We start from the raw sequence: 17,900 nt of genomic DNA, 5'->3' as shown, positions 1-17,900 counted from the left end.
TACAGTTTATCCTAATTTAAAACAATTTCCTAAATCAAGCACAGAATTTGTTTTCTACAGCTAAAAAAATAAGCCTTTATTTATCAACTTTCAAACACGTACCTACTGTTGATTATTTTCTTCCTCAGGTGTAAGGTCATTTAAAAATCTTGTAATATTTCATCAAAAACTGAAGTTAGAAATATAACAGCCATAAATATTTATACTCTATTATCTGAAACTTCATACTTGTACTTCAGTCTACCACTCTGCTATCCTGAATAACTTTTCTCTACATTTTCTTCCTTATTCCCGTATTATAGAGTACATCTAGAAAAACTTACCTTGAGGGATATTATTCGGAAGCAGTTGCATGTAAAACAAATGGATTTCAGCAAAGTTAGTACTAAGTGATTTATACCCACTGAGTATATACCTCACCCATGTGATCAGTCCCCTTATCAAACCCACTTCAACATTTATTAATTAATCCTTCCGTGAAGTTCCTGAGATTAATAATGCCAGAAGAGTAATATAGCTCCAGTCATGTAAAGGATCTATACTGAGAGGTCTTTTCTGCAGGTGCACTCACCGTATAGTAACTTGCCCTAATACTCTGTGGCTGTAATTAAATAACAATCATTTCACTGTTATTAATCACAAAATCTCTGGGGCTTGTGAATATGGCTTTAATAGCTTGGTAAGAGGTGGTGTTCAGTGATGAAAGATGAGTGAAAATTTATACAGCTCTAAACACTGACATTCCTTTGGGTTGAGAAGTCTGCTCTTGTCTATCCACAGTGGCTCCGATCCAAAGCTGAACGAAATACAGGGTAAGGGTGAGTCCATGATCTTTGGAGCAGGCTTTCCTTCCTCAGGTAGATGTGCTTTCTGCCAAGTTCAGACACACATGCCTTTCAAGGATGCCATCAGTGAAGCTGAATTGTTTGTCTCAGATATGTGATTTTGGTGAAGGTCAGTTCATCTGTCCTGAATGTCAGCAGAAGGCAGAGGCAGAAACTGATGACAGAACAGGTCCCAGTCAGTGTGGATGGTGATTTATCCACATGTCACCATAATGCATAGATTTCTGTCAAAGCTATGCACTGAGGCTTTGTAGCACTGAAGGTCTGATTATATGGATTTTTTTAAATTATTTTTTCCTAAGAGTTCCTAATGTGATCGCTCCTTCCTTCCTTCCTTCCTTCCTTCCTTCCTTCCTTCCTTCCTTCCTTCCTTCCTTCCTTCCTTCCTTCCTTCCTTCCTTCCTTCCTTCCTTCCTTCCTTCCTTCCTTCCTTCCTTCCTTCCTTCCTTCCTTCCTTCCTTCCTTCCTTCCTTCCTCTCTTTTTTTTCATTAAGCCTTGGTTTTTATTCTTTGTTTTATTTAGTGTTTTTTGTTTGTTTGCTTGTTTGTTTTTCCTTTATTTTTTATTTTCCTAGTGGGCAAATCAAGCAGTAAGTCTTGAACAATTGTGACAAGAAAGTTGTCCTTCAGGATATGTGATATTAGCTCTTTTCACAAGACACACACTGCTAAGTGGCACCTGCCAATTCTCTCCCCATGAACACAACGTATTAGTTCTCAATCCTTTCCAGGACCTTAAAATGGAGATAGCTGTGACCTACACACATTGTCAGACATTATTCAGGTTTAGCATACTACGGAAGTTGACACTGTCCCAGGACTCACATTTCTTCAGGAGAAGAAGAAGCTAATTATTTCTTACAGATGCAAAAGCCTCCAATAGCATGGAGAACAAATACAAGCCAAACATGTAAAAATAGAAAAAAAACTTTTCCGAAGGGAGGCTTTTTATGAAAATATTTTTCTTTTGATACATTCTTTCAATAAAAACCTGAAAACAGGAAGTCAAAATAATTTTCTCCCTCCTTCCTTATGTTCATCTTTGCACGTCCTTCTTCAGTTCCCAAAAATGTAATGCTAAGAATGATTGTAACAAATAACACGCTCATACTTCGAACACACAGATACTTCATTGAAACACCAATGCATAGCATCTGCACTGCAAATACTCTTCTTTTGTTGGAAGTTTTAATGGCTTGATCATTTACTTAGAGTTGACTGAATCGTGTTGCTGCAGTGTAGCAGAATATAGGATTGTGCAATTTGTTTGATTGTTGCTTCATTTTTTAGAATTGTCTTCTAGTTCAACGGAGGTACATATAAGTAAGATACATATAAGCTCACATAGATGTGTCACAGAGTGGGATGTGAATATCTCCTTAGTAGAGCTCTGCACTAAATGAGTTACTAAAGTAATGGGAGACACTTGATTTGGAATCAGGACTTCCAGAAATATTTCAGTACTTCAGGTAGCTTTTCAATTTTCCGTATTTGTTCACTTTGATTACATTATGTTAATTGGGTACTATTGTAGCAAAAGATACTACATGCATCATATAAAAATCCTTATAAAAATCAATTTTATAAAGCCTTCCAATTTTTTTTTATTTTTTTTTTATTTTTTTTTATTGCAGGTACAACATGTATAAAATGCATCTGTTTTTACACACCATTTTCACATTGCTTTGGAGGAAGACAGATTTCTATGTTAATATCTGGTTAATAACTTGTCTTGTTACACATATTTGCAAATAACCTACGTCAATCTGATCTTACACTGAAGTGAAAAAGACTACTAAAACTGTGAAAAAGTGTGAAAAAGAAAAGTGAAAAAACTACTAAAACTGCCACTGTTCCCCAAACTGCAGTAAAATTCCTCAGTGCGCTAGATTGATTTACAGATGTTTTTAAGGCATTTCTGTTTTAATGCTGGAAGAAAAAAGAATAACGCAATCAGAACAGGTTTTACAAGGAGAATATAAAAAACGTACATGGTTATATAAGTCTGTTGTTTTGTTTTTTTTTTTCTTTTAGTTATCTTAAAAATCTTCATCAGATAACACTTTGAAGAGCAATCAAATACTCTGTGGGTGTCTAAGACTTTTTGTTATACTTACTGTGGGAGTAAGCAACTCTTTTGACTCTTTCACAGACATAACTCGCATTTTTCAAAAACCAGGAATAGTATTCAACACAGTACCTAAAGTAGTAAAATTAGAAGAGTGCTGTTTAGTTGTCTTTCATAAACATAGCTCTATGTACATCATGCTGGTAATATTGCTCTTTGAATATAGAAATAAAAATCTATATTCTAACCTCTAACCTATGCCATTAAATGCTTGGGAGGATTCAGTTAAGCTCTATTCACTGACTGGTGAAAACCAGATCAATGCCCTGAGGCTCCATGTGGGACTCAGCGAGTAGCCATGGAAAAATTTCTCCTTGGAAGGAGTGATGAGGCATTGGAGCAGGCTGCCCAGGGAAGTGGTGGAGTTACCATCCCTGGAGATGTTCAAGAAATGTGTAGATGTGGCAAAGAGGGACGTGGTTTAGTGAGCCTGGTGGGGATGGGTTGGTGGTTGCACTAGATGATTTTTTGTGGTCTTTTCTAACCCTAAAGATTCTATGATTCTAGGGACTCACATCACTGATGACTGAAAGCTGTCACTGGAAAATGTACCATGGAGTATTTTAAGAATACAGAAGCAAGTGAAACTGCTGCTAGATTTTACCTCATGGCATCCTTTATGGAATGTCTTCTTTGGCCAACGCAGAGGCACAACTGAAAAAACCTGCAGAGCTCCATCAAACAGGGATTGATCTTCTGCAGCGTGATGGTAACAGGAGGTGAGGTCACGTATGGGTCTTTGAGGATTGCCTGTGGGCATCCTAGGAGAAAAAGAACCATGAACTAGTTCTAAAAACTGACCCATAACTAACTCACAACATTCATAACATGTGCAATGACTTTTCTGGGCAAACAGAAACACACAGGTTAACAGGTAAGTTAAAGTCAAGTCTGATTGAGGCAGATAACTGAGAAAGAGTGAACACACGGACTGGCACTTGCTTGAGTGAAAGTAAAATGTGATTATCAATTCATTATTATTTATCACTTCTGGTAAGTTATTGAAATCACTGTTGCTTTTACTTATTACAAATACAAGGGACAACTCTAAAGATGTAATTTATTTATTGTTCCCTTTTCAGATTGAGGTTCATTTGCCACTGTAGCGTCAGTTTTCCACAGCAGAAAGCAGTGAGATGAAGAAGAGTACAACACACTTATTACATTTGATCTTTTCTATATACAAAAGCTAATGCAGGAGTCATTTCCAGTTCCACAGTTTCCCACACCCACTCTCTATATCTGAATCTTGGACTTAAAACAACAGACCTAATAACAATCACTCATCCTGTTCTTTTAATCTCCTTTTCTTATCCCCATCAACAAAACAAACACAATTTATGCAGGGGCTGTGGCTTTCTCACTGTCCATCTCTCTAGTTATCTTGCATTTTCCACTTTTGCTTCTACTGCCTTGAAAAATCAGCTAATTTCAGCCATGATTTTAGAAAAGAAATCCTCTGAGTAAATACTTTCCTAGAAGTTATAAAACTGCCAAGAATCTGAAAGAAATAAAGGTCATTTTTAGCCTGCACTAAGAGGAAGGTAGGAAAAAATTCTCCATTTTACTCTTATTTGTCAGCTGCCAGCTGGTTAATCATTTTTTTTTTTAATTTCAAGTGACAACCACTGTATTGCTTGAACTTTAAAAAATTGCAGGAAAATAGTTTATTGAGTTATGGACTGTTTCTTCCCTCTCCAGTGACAACTGAGAGGAAAATATCTGGTTTGTTCTGTTCACTGAACTTTCTGCAGTCAGCAGTGAGAGGTAAACATTTGCACACAAAACACTTCATCCCACCAGGAAACGCAGCTGTGCCAGGCTGCAGATGGATTAATACAAGAGAATAGGTGATGGCAGCTTGTAAGAATTTCTATGTGGTTTTTCAGTGTGAAATACAATCGCCTTTCAGACTCCCTTTCTGTCACAGAAAAGATGAAAATGAGGGAAAATGAGAAAAGGTAAGGCAATATTGATCCTGCTTTCAATTTTTTTTTCCAGTGTTTTTCTGTTTCATATGAAGAAAGAACCATACATTAACCATAATCTTGTCTTCCTGAAACCGTACTCTGTTACACATAACAGAGTTATTATGTCTTTTGCCTTTACTTAACAGTTGTGTTAGAGTCAGTAAAAATCAAAGGACTTGACAGAAAAAGAAATGCAACATGTAAAATGTGCTAAAAGGCGGCTGGGCACAGCTACAGTTCATGTGTGATTGTCACTGCTTTGTGAATTGAATAACACTGCTCTGAATAAGTGATGTTGGAGGAGCACACTGTGCTTTCATGCTTTTGCCTTTCACCCACTGGGGTAGGGGAGAGCGAATGAGGGGAGCAGAAGCAGCAGCAGTGGGGATGCTGGCTGGCTATTCCATTTGTGAAATCAGTAGCAGGCTTTGGCCACGTGTTCAGATAAACTGCTGTATGTGCAGAGTATAATCCCTTTAGACAGTATAATTGCATTTCCAGGTTCACATCTCACATGCTTTATAGCTTTGGGCTATCTTATGTTACATGATAGGGGAGGCTACTGGGGTCAAATTTAGACTAATGAAGTTCTGTTGAAATGAGATTCAGTTGTCTAGTGCTGACAAGAAGTTTAATATAAAATGGCATTCATGGGCAGGAAGAAAATAAAGGCACAGCCAAGCTCAAAGAGATCTGATATGAAACAATTTGCCTTTGACCAGAGCTTGCTCAAAGTAGCAGGAATCCTGAAGGAGAAATAGGTAGGCCTTGCAGCTACTGTAGTCCTGGTTGCCTCTGAAAAATGGCTATTGTCTCAGTGTCACAGAGTGCACAGTTCTCAGCCGAAATCAGTCAGCATTAGGCGGGAGTCCCATTTCTCTTCATCTTAGCATCTTACTTAAAATCATACAACCATCAAGGTTGTAAAAGACCACAAATATCATCTAGTCCAGCCATTAACTTGTCACCACCATGCCCGCTAGTCCACATCCCTAAATTCCACTTCTACACGTTCCTTTAACACCTCCAGGGATGGTAACTCCACCACCTCCCTGGCAGCCTGTTCCAATACCTCACCACTATTTATGAAAATATATTTTCCTAATATCCAACACCCAGGGCCTCAATATCTTTCTTATAATGAGAGGCCCAAAGCTGAAAACAGTACTCAAAATGCAGTCTCACTAGTGTTGAGTACAGAGGGACGATCACCTACCTCCCTGCTCCTGCTGGCTACACTACTTTTGCACGAACATCACCAGCAATTGATACCCCTTATGGCAATTAAAAATGACTGATGTCTTGCTTTAATAAAGCACTCTTTGTGTTAATAACTGAACATCAGAGCATGTGGCAATGAGATTTCAGTATAGATGTACAGTAAGAAGTATGTTAAGTGTTGCTGGGAGTAATTAAAATTGCTAATAGTCACCCTCCAATGTGTTTTAATGTCTCCACCAAAGTGGGTGTTCACCAGCCCATCTAGTAGGTATTGTTAGTGCTTTACTCAAGCTGTGTGTTTCGCCAGCAGAAATTCTGTTCTATCTAAATGTAAATCAAGTGACAGCAATTTCAACATGGATTCATTTATGTAGAAAAGAAAAGTAAATAAAAAGTTGAAAGTTAAGCAAATTGCTCTGATATTCATTTCTAATAAGAATTTCATTTTAAATTAATGCTATATTTACATATAACTGTATATAATGCTGAAATTCTCTTTCAAGTAAAGACTGATTTAATATTATTTGGATTGGATAGTATATTTATGTTACATTGTTGCAATCAGAATTTTCAGTATTTCATAGTAATTTCTTACATCTCTTTGTAAAGAGATTTATTTTATTGATTCAATTCATAAATTCCTAAAAATTCAAATTGATACAAAGACATTTTCAACTAGAAATTTAATACGCCATTTTCTAAGATTTTTTGTTTTTAAGAAATTGACTTGCTCAAAACAAGCAATAGATAGGAGAAACCGCAGCTGTCTGTGCAGAGCTTTGGTTTTGTCCTTCTGAAATTACTGCACTGCTGTTACAGGCAGGTAAGTGACCAGCCTTTGCAGTGATGAGCCCTTTCCACTAGGAAGACAATATCAGCTTTCTCCGACTGAGGTTAAATTTTGCTGTCAGTGAAAAGCAGTATTGTGGCTACTGTGAATAACACAGGCTTAAAATATCCCCCTCTTCATGGTATAACATGCTCTCAGATTTTATTAGTCAGAATGAAAATGAACAAGTAAATAGATAAATAAATCCACTTCTGTGATTTAAGAAATGGCTTCCTCGAGTAATCTCTTGATCTTCAGGGTATTGTGGATGTTATTCATTGCTTTGTGATCCTACTACCTGATTTTTTTCTCAAAATGCCACAACTGCTATGTGCAGGTGGACAGCATCTGCCATGGTTTCTGATAGAGAGGCATTCCAATCTTTGCTGTCATTGAAATCTGTGTTTTCCAGGCTTTTTTCCATCCAAAAAGGATGGATTCCCACTCATAGATTTATCTGGGCTTATAGGGTTGTCCACTAGGTAGCAAACAGCAGATGAACAAAATCTGTGAGTGGACATGTGATGTGCACTGACCAGACTCCAGCAACTTCCAGTTAGGTGGTCATTATTTAGTCCTCAAACCAAACTCATCCAAGGCAAACAAACAACACAGAGAAGTTTGTTGTTTTTGAAGAATTATTTCTTGATGAACCAGAACTATCATATTCCTCTGATCCCCATCAAAATAGAAGACTGTATTTATCTTAAATTCTTCCCCTCACACCGTCAAGAGTGAAAAGAAACCAAATTGTTGATTTGAACAACATGTTGGTTCATTTTCTTCACGCAACCAATGCCACATGATTTGGTTTCCAGTGTGATCATTGGGAGGAGGGGATGCCAGCGGCCCTGGAAGTCTGCAGGATGCAATGTTTAAGTGGATAGATTGGACTTAGACTCACATGCTCAGCAACCAAAATCAGGGAGGGCTCTCCCGGAGTGCAGACACCCTCTCTGACTTTGGATCAAGTCCTGATTTTGAAAGGATGTAACCTCCTTTTAAGTACTTATAGAAATATAATTTTACTGATCACATGACTAGACTATATTTATAAATAGAGTGGCACATCATCATACATGTACTACTTTAAGCTCTCATATTCTAATTGATTAGGCATATAAATGGAAGAACTGAACTCTCCTGAAAATTGAGCTGATAATGATCCCTTGTTAGTCCAAGAGGGAGTTTTCAGCATTGAAAACTCAGGGAAATTCTGTATATTTCATATGACGAGGATTGACTTAACCATTTTATTTCTACCAACAAGTAAATTTGAAGCTTGCCCATTTCTTTTGGAACAAATGAATGTTATGATTCTTCAGTAGCCCCTCCATGTTAAAATGGAGAACATACAGAATATGCAAGTTAACTCTGTCAGCATAGCAAAATTTGTTCAGTGCGAAATTCTGCAGGATTCAGAAATATGGAAGCAATCTCTTTGGTCTTTGGGATGTTTTACATGTATAAAATGTACTATAATATATATTAAAGATGCACATTTTTTTCTGGATGAAAAATTGCATACTGTTGAAAACTCAGGCTACTATTTTTGCTGCATGATGTGCAGTCACTTACGAGCAGCCGAATGAAGTTTCAGTATCAGGCCAGGTCGGTAGGGTGGAGTAGACAGAACTGAAGAAGGCAAATCTATAGGATGGAGAAGAATTTAAGAGGCTTTGATGTATTAACAGGAAAAAAATAAAATAAAATCAAGAGTAAGTGGGAAAAAAAAAAAAAAAAGCTGAATTCACAAACCAGTAATACAAACTTCTGTAGAACTCACATTCTGCATTCACAGTCACCTATTTTACTAGATGCTATTTTCTATTTCAGAAACATGCCAACTTACACACTTTGTTATTTTCCCAAATCAATCTCACCTTGCTCTGTTTGTATCTGACTGTTGGCATCTTGAGGAGGCACAGTCTGTACCCAAAGCATGTTCACATCAGCTACAGAAGAGAAATAAGTGTTTCATTTCATTCAGAAACTTTGTTTTTTATCTGTTTACTCAGAAGTCAGGAATAAGATTGCTGAACAGTCAGGTCCTTACCCCATATTTCCAGAGACATATAAGGATTTCAAGATGAAAAAGGAAGGACAACATACGTATTCGCTAGATCTTGGAAAATATATTGGCCAAGAAAAGATAGGATTTAAAGATGGTTAATGTACTGGAGACCCAGAGAAGCAGTTCTGTACTGCTTTTTTTATAGGTCTGTTCACTAGGTTTGGAGCAAAATGTGAGCAAAGAATTGGTTGGCAGGACTTGGTATTCCCCAGAAGAACTAAGAACCTACAGGACAGTCCCTCTAAGTTCTTTTAGCATTTCTGTGATACAGGTATCTCCTTACTAGTGACCAGAGCAAATCACCCTGAAGGTCATCCCAACCTCCATCTCTGAAAGGTGTTTTGGGATGCACTTTTGGACAAACTCCAGAGCTAATGGAGTACAGCTGGTATTGGTCCTCCATGCTGAACTCACCAGGGCTGGGCTGCAAGGCTGGTGATGCGACTAAGGTCCCCTCAGAAGTAGGAGGGACTCCAGCTGTGCCTTGTGGTCTTGAAGTGTCTACATGCAGTGATGGAAACCCCGATGCCTTTGTACTAATCATCTTTGTCCATGGTGGGGGCCACGTGTTGGGACTGTCCTCTCCTTTCAGGGCAAGAGGAGTGCTGGTACCTGAAAAAGCAGAAAGATGGAGGGCACCAGCAAGAATAACATCCCGGGAGACAATAAATCCCAAAATACACACAGAAAATCCAATAAAATCAAAAACATACACAGGAAATCCCACCTACTCTTCGAGTTCTTCCACTAGCAAGTCAGATTTGATTTTTCACTTGGCTAGGTAGTGATAGGACAAGTGGGAATAGTTTTAAACTAAAAAAAAAAAAAAAAGGAGGTTTGATTATATTTCAGGGGAAAATTCTTTACTCTGAGGGTGGTGAGACACTGGCACAGGCTACCCAGAGAAGCTGAGGAGGTCCCATCCCTGGAGGGACTCAAGGTCAGGTTGGGTGGGACCCTGAGCAGCCCAAGATGGTGGTTGGCAGCCCTGCCTGCAGCAGGGGCTTAGAACTAAATGATCTTTAATGTTCCCTCCAACTTGAGTCATTCTATGATTCTGTGATTAATGGTCCTTTCTACTGAGGGAATTACAGGCCTGATCTACTTGTTAAGACAAACTTTTATCTATAGTTTAACATCACAGTGGTTTGCAGCAAAGATATGCTGCCACTTGTCAAGACATTAACAAAGGATAATATAAATTTAAGTCTGACAATATTTACTCACTTTTAAATGTCCGTGGATGTTCTGCTGATGGATCCACAGTTCTGTTTGAGTCTTCCTGTGATTTCATGAAACTTGAAAAAACAGAATCTAGATCTTTGTGGCGTGAGAAGATAGGGTTAGTACAGTCAGTATCAGTGGCAAATTGCATGATAAAAAGGAAATACATCAGGTTATAATATAAAAGAAACAACTGTTCTCCTTTTAAAAGAAAGTTATTTTTTAGTAAAGTACCTTTGATCTTTTAGTTTTACGTTTTTTTTATAGCAGGTGAGAAACATCCTGCAGCTTTCAGCACAGGTAAACTTGCCACTGATTCCAAAGGCTTCCTGTCAGTGATAGGTGGAGTATCCAGACAGCGCAATGGATGAGTATATTTGATTCCTTTCTGAAGGTTACTCACATAAAAGCAGATTTTTCATTCTGAGAGCTAAGGCAGATTATAGAATCATAGAATCATTTGAGTTGGAAGGAACCTTTAGAAATCATCTAGTCCAACTCGACTGCACTGAGCAGGGACATCAACAGCTAGAGTGGGCAGCCCAGGGCCTGGTCCAGCCTTGCCTTGAAAGTCTCCAGGGACAGGGGACACAACTTCCCTGTACTGAACAGGGTCATCTACAGCTAGAACAGGTTGCTCAGAGTCCTGTCCAGCCTGACAGGGATGGGCAACCTGGATACTCATTTGGACCAGAAGTATCACACAGCTTCACCAGCCCAGGTTGTTTTTTGTTTTTTTGTTTTTTGGTTTTTTTTTTTGTTCCTTGCATTGGATATTTACATATATTTACATGTCTGTAGATTTTACTTAGTTTTTGCAAATGCTACCTAGACATGGTTTTGATTGTAGTTGCTGTTTCTTTTTATTTCCCAGGATGTGCTTACCCAGGTCAGAAGATGTGTTACTGGAAAATGTGTAATTAATAGCAGGAGATTTCTCTAGTATTTCCCAAAAGTCAGACAGATTTCTCCCTGCAAACATAAAGAATTAAAAACATGAAGATGTACTTGTTTCTCATGTGTCATCACTGTGAGTAAATAAGGCAATAATTGAGATGGAATGGTTTTTGAATTTACCTGTTTGACCTGTCATCACACAGATGTAGATACAGTCTGAATCATTGCTTTGACGCACTGAAAGACAAAGAAATGCAGAATAGATAATTGTTACTAGCTTTCATTACATGATACCATCTTAAGTAGTTGAAAATGTAAAACTGAAATGGTATGTGGCTACTACAAGTGAACGAAAATTTTTTTCAGATTTCATTTTGACAAAGAAATCAAAATATCAGTATTTCGTGGATAAATGTTTCTATATAATTAAAATTTTGAATTACTCATACGTTTACAAATAAAATAAATCTCAGAAAATATTGTCATTATAATTTCTTGGGGATCAAAATTTCCCTAGATACCAGCACTCAATTATAATGTACTGAAAATTCAGGAAAGAAAGAAAAGATACTCATAGAAAATCATATTAGAAAGTCATATTGCTCCTATGTGTCTGTATTATATATACAAACTGTATTTTTTTTTTTAATTAATTAATTATTTATTTATTTTTACAACCACTGGTTATGCTTTGCTAGATAAATGATGCTGAATTAGAGCAATAGGATTTTATATACATTTCTATGCTTGTTTCCATGCCAGGACTAAATAATGCAAATAAGGCAACAATAAATACTGAAGAAGAAACGCAAACCTGAGAGAATAGAAGTAGATTTGAAAATTTCTGTGAGATAACTTGTTGAGTTTCCAATAATATCAACAAGTAAAGCAGTGAAATCTAGACAACAAAATAGAAAAATTATAACTGAAACACATATTCCAAATTTACATTGGCAAAAATTAACATGATAATATGCTTGAACATGAAAATGTTTGAAACACTTAAAAGTTCAGAACTTTTCTGCTGAATAGGAGTAGACTTAAGAGGCCATTGGTATACTTATTTGATTGCCAGCCTCTCTTGCATACCAACCTGTTAAGTCATTTGTCACGTTGTTTAAACAGTAGCAGTAATGCATAGGGAACTTGCCAGAGTCAACATTTTTCAAGCTAGAAACTGTAAAAAAACAGAAAATGGGTGTCTGGATGTGCAGCCACATGACAGGGACAGCTCCCGCACCAGGCAAATGCACTCACTGTTATAAATGGTGACTGACACTTTGTGGAAGGCAAATGAGCTGTGGGACGTGACACTCAGCAAAGAGAAGAGCTTTTTGGTACCTGCAGAAACACGTGCCCATGTGATTAGGAGTTAGAACTAATTATGCAAACAGAATGTTTTGGCTCTGCTCATTTGATTTCAAAAAGACTCCTGAGATACTGATATGATGCAGATGCCTGAGACTCAATTCCTTCTCGTTACCACTGAGGGATGGTTCATCAGCACTACTTTCTTAAAATAAATCAAGCAAGCAAGCAAACCTTCACTGGATTATATAGTGCTTTTTAAAGGCATCCCATAAGTAATTATGCTGTGCCTATCTATGAACACACTAATTTATAAATTCTTTGGGGTAGGCAGATGTCTGCATTAAGATGTGCAAGTGTAACTTGCTCTGAGAATTAATTTTGGACACAGACAGCATGCATTTGTGGCTTCTCCTGCGACCACCACCAGTTCTTTATCTCCCTCACTGCCACTGGCAGCTTGTCACCTCCCCGGCTACTGAACGTCACCTCTGAGTGTTGTGCTCAGCATCCCATTCACCAGCTCAGTCAGGTTAACAGCAGCCAGATCCACGGACTTTGCAGGCAACTCTGGAAAACAAAGAGTCTCTGGAAATGGCTGCTAATCACTTGCTTGTACAAGGCAAAAAGCTTCCACAGTGAGACAACAAAATGAGCAGTTTATGTGTTGAGGAAATGAATATGCCAGGAGAGCAGAGAGAAGTTTGGAAAAATCACAAGATAGAGTGAGGAGTGCAATAGTACCCAGAATTTAGGCAGTGCTCTGTGCCAGCTTACACCTTGGGAGGTGGCGGAAGGGAGCAGCATCCTGGTGCCCTCCTGTGCTGGTGATGCATGCTTCCTTCCAAGGCAAAAACAGCACACAAACGGAGGAGAAAATACCTGGGAAATCCTCCTCCCTTTCCACAGAGCTACATGAATTTTTTTTTCTTTTCAGTTACCTTGACTAATATACTAATACTGCAGATAAAATTAAAGCTGCTGAATGATGCTTTTTATTTAAAAGATGTTTCCTTTCCCTTGATGTTGCTTGCCTGCTCTTCCCAGGTCTGGATCTCAAAGATGTTCTTTTTATTCCCTACCATGAAGTGATGAAGAAGCAGAGTGTCATGGTGCCTGTGTGTGTGCAAGGTCGTCTGTGAATGCATGACAGAGAGGAAAAACAGAGCAGGATGGAAAAAGAAGCAAAGAAACCCAGAATGAGAGCAAAATAAAATTTGGAAAGAAATACAATTTTCCAATGACATCAGTATAATTTTTAACCAGATCTAAACAAAGATTGTGTGAAGCTGTGTCGGAACAAATGGAAGTGGCAATGACAGAGCAGAGCACTGAGAGACTCACACCCCCAGAGATAACAGAGGAACACACCTTTGGTTGAAGGGCTCTGGAGGGAGAGTAACTAAAAAGAGGCACCACCTCTTCACATTCCCAGAAAGAGAGAGGTTATGTTGGCCAAGGATCTGCACATGCTGGGACAAAGAGTCCTTGTAGCAGAGGTGGCTTTGGTATATGGACTCCACAGGGTAAATGCAAACTCATTTTCATGCAGCCCTCTTTCACCAGTGCCCACGAACAGGGTCAAAGGTTCCTGATGTGCTGATGTTACCTGCAGTAGCCAGCACTGCTGCTTGCTTCTCTCTCTTATGCATGAAGTTTTCTCTTCTTATGCATGAAGCTGCGAAGCAAAGAAAGAGTCTGAGAAAAAAAAAATCCCTGTTGAACTACCAAGTGTTTCTCAGTGCAGCTCTCTGCTGGGGTTACTTTGCTGCTCTTATTCATTATGGCACAGAAACCAATGGACACAAGCACTGCAAAGCAGCACACTAAGTATCCATAACAGCAGGAGATTAAGTGCCTAGCAATAAGCATTTCCCAAAAGACCTTCCTGGCCCATTAAATGCCAGCTAAATGGGGAAAATGAATTAATTATGAGAGGTCACCCCCTTAAATCAAGAATCAAGATTAAAAATTAGTAGAAAATTGTTTTCACAGATTGATCTGGGCTTGTACTCAACACTGACTGACAGGGATGAAGTGAAATGAGGCTAACTCAAAAGAGATCTACATGTAAGTTTGTTATGAAGAGCAGATGTTCAGGGATGTTTTGGGGGGAACAGTCTGGAGTGGGGCTCAGCAGTTAAGGCTCCTTTCTGGAATTCGCTTGATAATGAACAAGGGCAAGATGCAAAGTAGTGATACAGACATTACAGACAGGTTGTAGTGCAGGACTTAGCTTAAGCTCCCTACCCCATCAGTGGAGAGCTGAGAGCCTCCAGAGGGAAGGCTACCCAAGAGAGCCAACACTTGCTATGTTAAACTCCCATGGAGCTGGTGCTGAGCAGGGTTTGCTTCAGTGGTGGTACTCCTATCAGCCCTACAACTCAGAGCTCCCACCAGACAGTAGGAAGCCTGGGTCCAGTTTCCTCTTCAGCAACAGGAAGGCTGGAGGACCAGAAAAAGCAGAAGTGAAAAATAACCTGTGCATAATCCATGGTACAAGGTCCTTAAGTCATGGCTCCCCATGCAGTTCTAATCAGGTGCATTAACATCTCACTTAGTATGTGCTAAATTCAGACTGACAATCTAGCTGATCGGTCCAGCCCATCACATTTGCCTGTGCAATGTAAGAGAACAGAGTACCGGGCCTGCCCTAGATGCAAGAATGGAGAAATCTCTCAGGCCATGGGAGAAGTTGAAAAAAAAAAAAAAAAAAAAAAAAAAGATACCGTTTTTGTTCCCCAGGGAGCACCAAATCATCATCCTTACCTATGTTCCAAACCAGAAAGAGACACAGAATTCCCAGGCTCAACTTTGCAGGCACATGCCAATAGAGCCACCGCATCATGGATTCCAATTTCCAGTGGTTTTGGCTGCTCTAGGAGAAAGAAATACTGTTTTGGTATTGTTACTGCTTGTAGTATGTGATTTGCTCCAATCCTTGCTGCGCTTTACTGGGACTCAAAGAATCATAGAATCACTCGGGTTGGAAAAGACCACAAAGATCATCTGGTCCAACCATCAGCCCATCACCGCCATGCCCATTAAACCACATCCCTCAGTACCACATCTCCATGTTTCTTAACAGCTCTAGGGATGGTGACTTCACCACCTCCTTGGGCAGCCTGCTTCAATGCCTCACCACTCTTTTAGAGAATAAAGTTTTTCTAATATCTAACTTGAACTGCCCCTGGAGCAACGTAAGGCCAATACTCAGTGAGGTTGCCTACACAGTTCTCTTCCTGGATAAACTGTACCCACAGCACACTGAGACATTAGGTTCCCAAGTCTTCTTTGGTGAATCAAGATAAAATTTACTTAGATTCAACTTCAGACCAGTTGTAAGATGAGCTCTTTTTTGCAGAACTGTTGCTTGCCCAGTCATCCTTAATCTTATCACAGAATCACAAAATGGCCTGGGTAGAAAAGAACCTCAAAGTTCATCTGGCTTCAGACCCCCTGCCATGGGCAGGGTTGCCAGCCACTACATCAGGTTGCCCAGAACCACATCAAGCCTGGCCTTGAATGCATTCAGGGATGGAGCATCCACAACCTCCTTGGGCAACCTGTTCCAATTTTCTATTTCTACATTTAATTAGTCCAACCAAGATACATCCTGTGCTGCCTTAGTGGGGGCTAGAAAATAAGGAGGAATGTGCCCAGTGTGGCCCTTCACCCCTCCCACTTTTTTTTTTTCGATAATGAAAAACGCCAAACAACTATGCATCTATCAGAAAATAAGAGTATGAGAGTTAGCAGAAAGAGGTCCAATTCTTTTTTCATATCAGCTAGCTCTTCTCTTAGTAGTTAATCCTACATGTATACAGTGAACCATTATCTTGAAGGTAACACTGTTTGATTAACAGTAACCATCATGTTTAACATCTTACCCATATTTAATTCACTAGAGAATTAACACAGTTAAAATAGTTAACTTATACTTAGCATTTCTAAAAAGAAATCCTTCCATGGAATGATGAAACGATACCAAACTATTCTGTATTTGAAACATCTGTGTTTGCTTGCTTGTGTATCAGAAGTGTTCAAACACTAGCATTGTAAATTTGAAAGCTCTGCATAGTTTCTAGGTACCACTTAGCTATTAAGTTCATTTGTCTAATCCTATTGATCCACAGTTTTCCTCATAGCATGTGCAGGCTATGGGCTGAGGATGAGAGAAAGCCTTGTCCAAATCTCATTCCCAAGATTTCACAGCCAAGAATGGAATGGAGAGCAAGGCAGTCAACCTCAGGGGAGGTTTGTAACTACATCCATTTTGGAGCAGAAGGGCTATAGTGGCTGATACACTCAGTCAGAGGAAGTGGGTTGAGAGGATTATTGGACTGTGTGACTGAGGTCACTTTAGCTCTGTGAGATCTATTTTGCAATGACAATTTTGTGTTTGAGGACCATGGACCTCAGCCTACATGTTTCTTGTGACCTCTTCCTGCACACAGAGTATGACCAGGCAGCACTGCCCATGCTATCTCTGTGAGTGCTGACTCAAGGGACAAAAACACAGCTAACACCACTGATGCCACTGTATCGCCCCTGCAACATAAGGCTGGCCTTGGCTGGAGGGTCTTTGCTGCTCAGACTGGCAGAAGAGCCCAAACTTCTGCCTTTCGTGGAGATTTTGGCTGTGCGGCAAGAGAGAATCTCAAGTACAGGAGGTGGGAGAGGAGAACAGCCCCTGCCCCACTTACCTCCCCCTGGAGACATCGATCAGTGTTTTTGATGAAGTGGATCAGATTTCACTAGTGCTTTATTTATGCCCCATTGCTGTCTGTGGTGGTAGGAAAATTGTTTAGCAATGGATTTGGTGCAGTGTGCTAACGCAGAGCTAGAGAGAGCATGTTTCCAACGGGCAGAGCAGGGAGGAGCAGTCTGACAAATGAAAGAACTGTCTTAACAAAACACACTGGGAGAGAGGAAAAAAGGGACTATTGAAAAAGAGAAAAAAAGAAGAAAAAAAAAAAAAAAGAGAAGCAGCATAGAGTTGTGCTCAGAAGCATCTGACAGACACTGAGAAATGCTTTTTTGCTCATCTGCTCATCAAACTCATCTGAGTTTGCAGCTCTCTGCTGCCCACCCCACTGAGATGCTCCTCCACATTAGCAGCACACAGAATCTTCTCCACGCACAGCACTGCTTTGCAGCACAAATTCAGACCAGGCATTAGCGTGACCATTTCATGCAAATTTAACTGGAATGTCATTACATGCTACAGACTCCACCAAGAAAAAATATCTAGTGATTCGAATATCATTCAAACCTGGAAGGATGGATCATAAACCGAATTCTGTTCTAGAATAGAAACATTAAGTAAAATTGCTATGGAATCAATGGAAAATTCTCCTTTCATAGGAGAATGTTCTGACTGATTTCCAGGTTTATCTCTGTG

The 17,900-nt window shown here is 39.3% G+C and overlaps 1 protein-coding gene across 1 annotated transcript; it reads right to left on the bottom strand.

Moving 5' to 3' along the window:
- Window positions 1-2,730: 2,730 nt before the first annotated feature.
- HHLA1 (HHLA1 neighbor of OC90) lies at window positions 2,731-15,344 on the bottom strand (the record flags this gene model as incomplete). The annotated part of the gene is made up of 15 exons (XM_079533769.1): window positions 2,731-2,774; window positions 2,963-3,045; window positions 3,578-3,734; window positions 8,572-8,643; window positions 8,877-8,948; window positions 9,482-9,679; window positions 10,295-10,387; window positions 11,177-11,263; window positions 11,369-11,425; window positions 12,003-12,086; window positions 12,282-12,365; window positions 12,446-12,529; window positions 12,986-13,066; window positions 14,106-14,174; window positions 15,266-15,344. 15 exons carry the CDS (start codon window positions 15,342-15,344, stop codon window positions 2,731-2,733), a joined length of 1,344 nt encoding a protein of 447 aa, XP_079389895.1.
- Window positions 15,345-17,900: the final 2,556 nt, after the last annotated feature.

Source organism: Tetrao urogallus (assembly GCF_951394365.1).
Source record: "Tetrao urogallus genome assembly, chromosome: 3".
Classification (NCBI taxonomy): Eukaryota; Metazoa; Chordata; class Aves; order Galliformes; family Phasianidae; genus Tetrao; species Tetrao urogallus.
The sequence above is the reverse complement of the archived record's forward strand: the minus strand, read 5'-3'. Positions and strand labels throughout refer to the sequence as shown.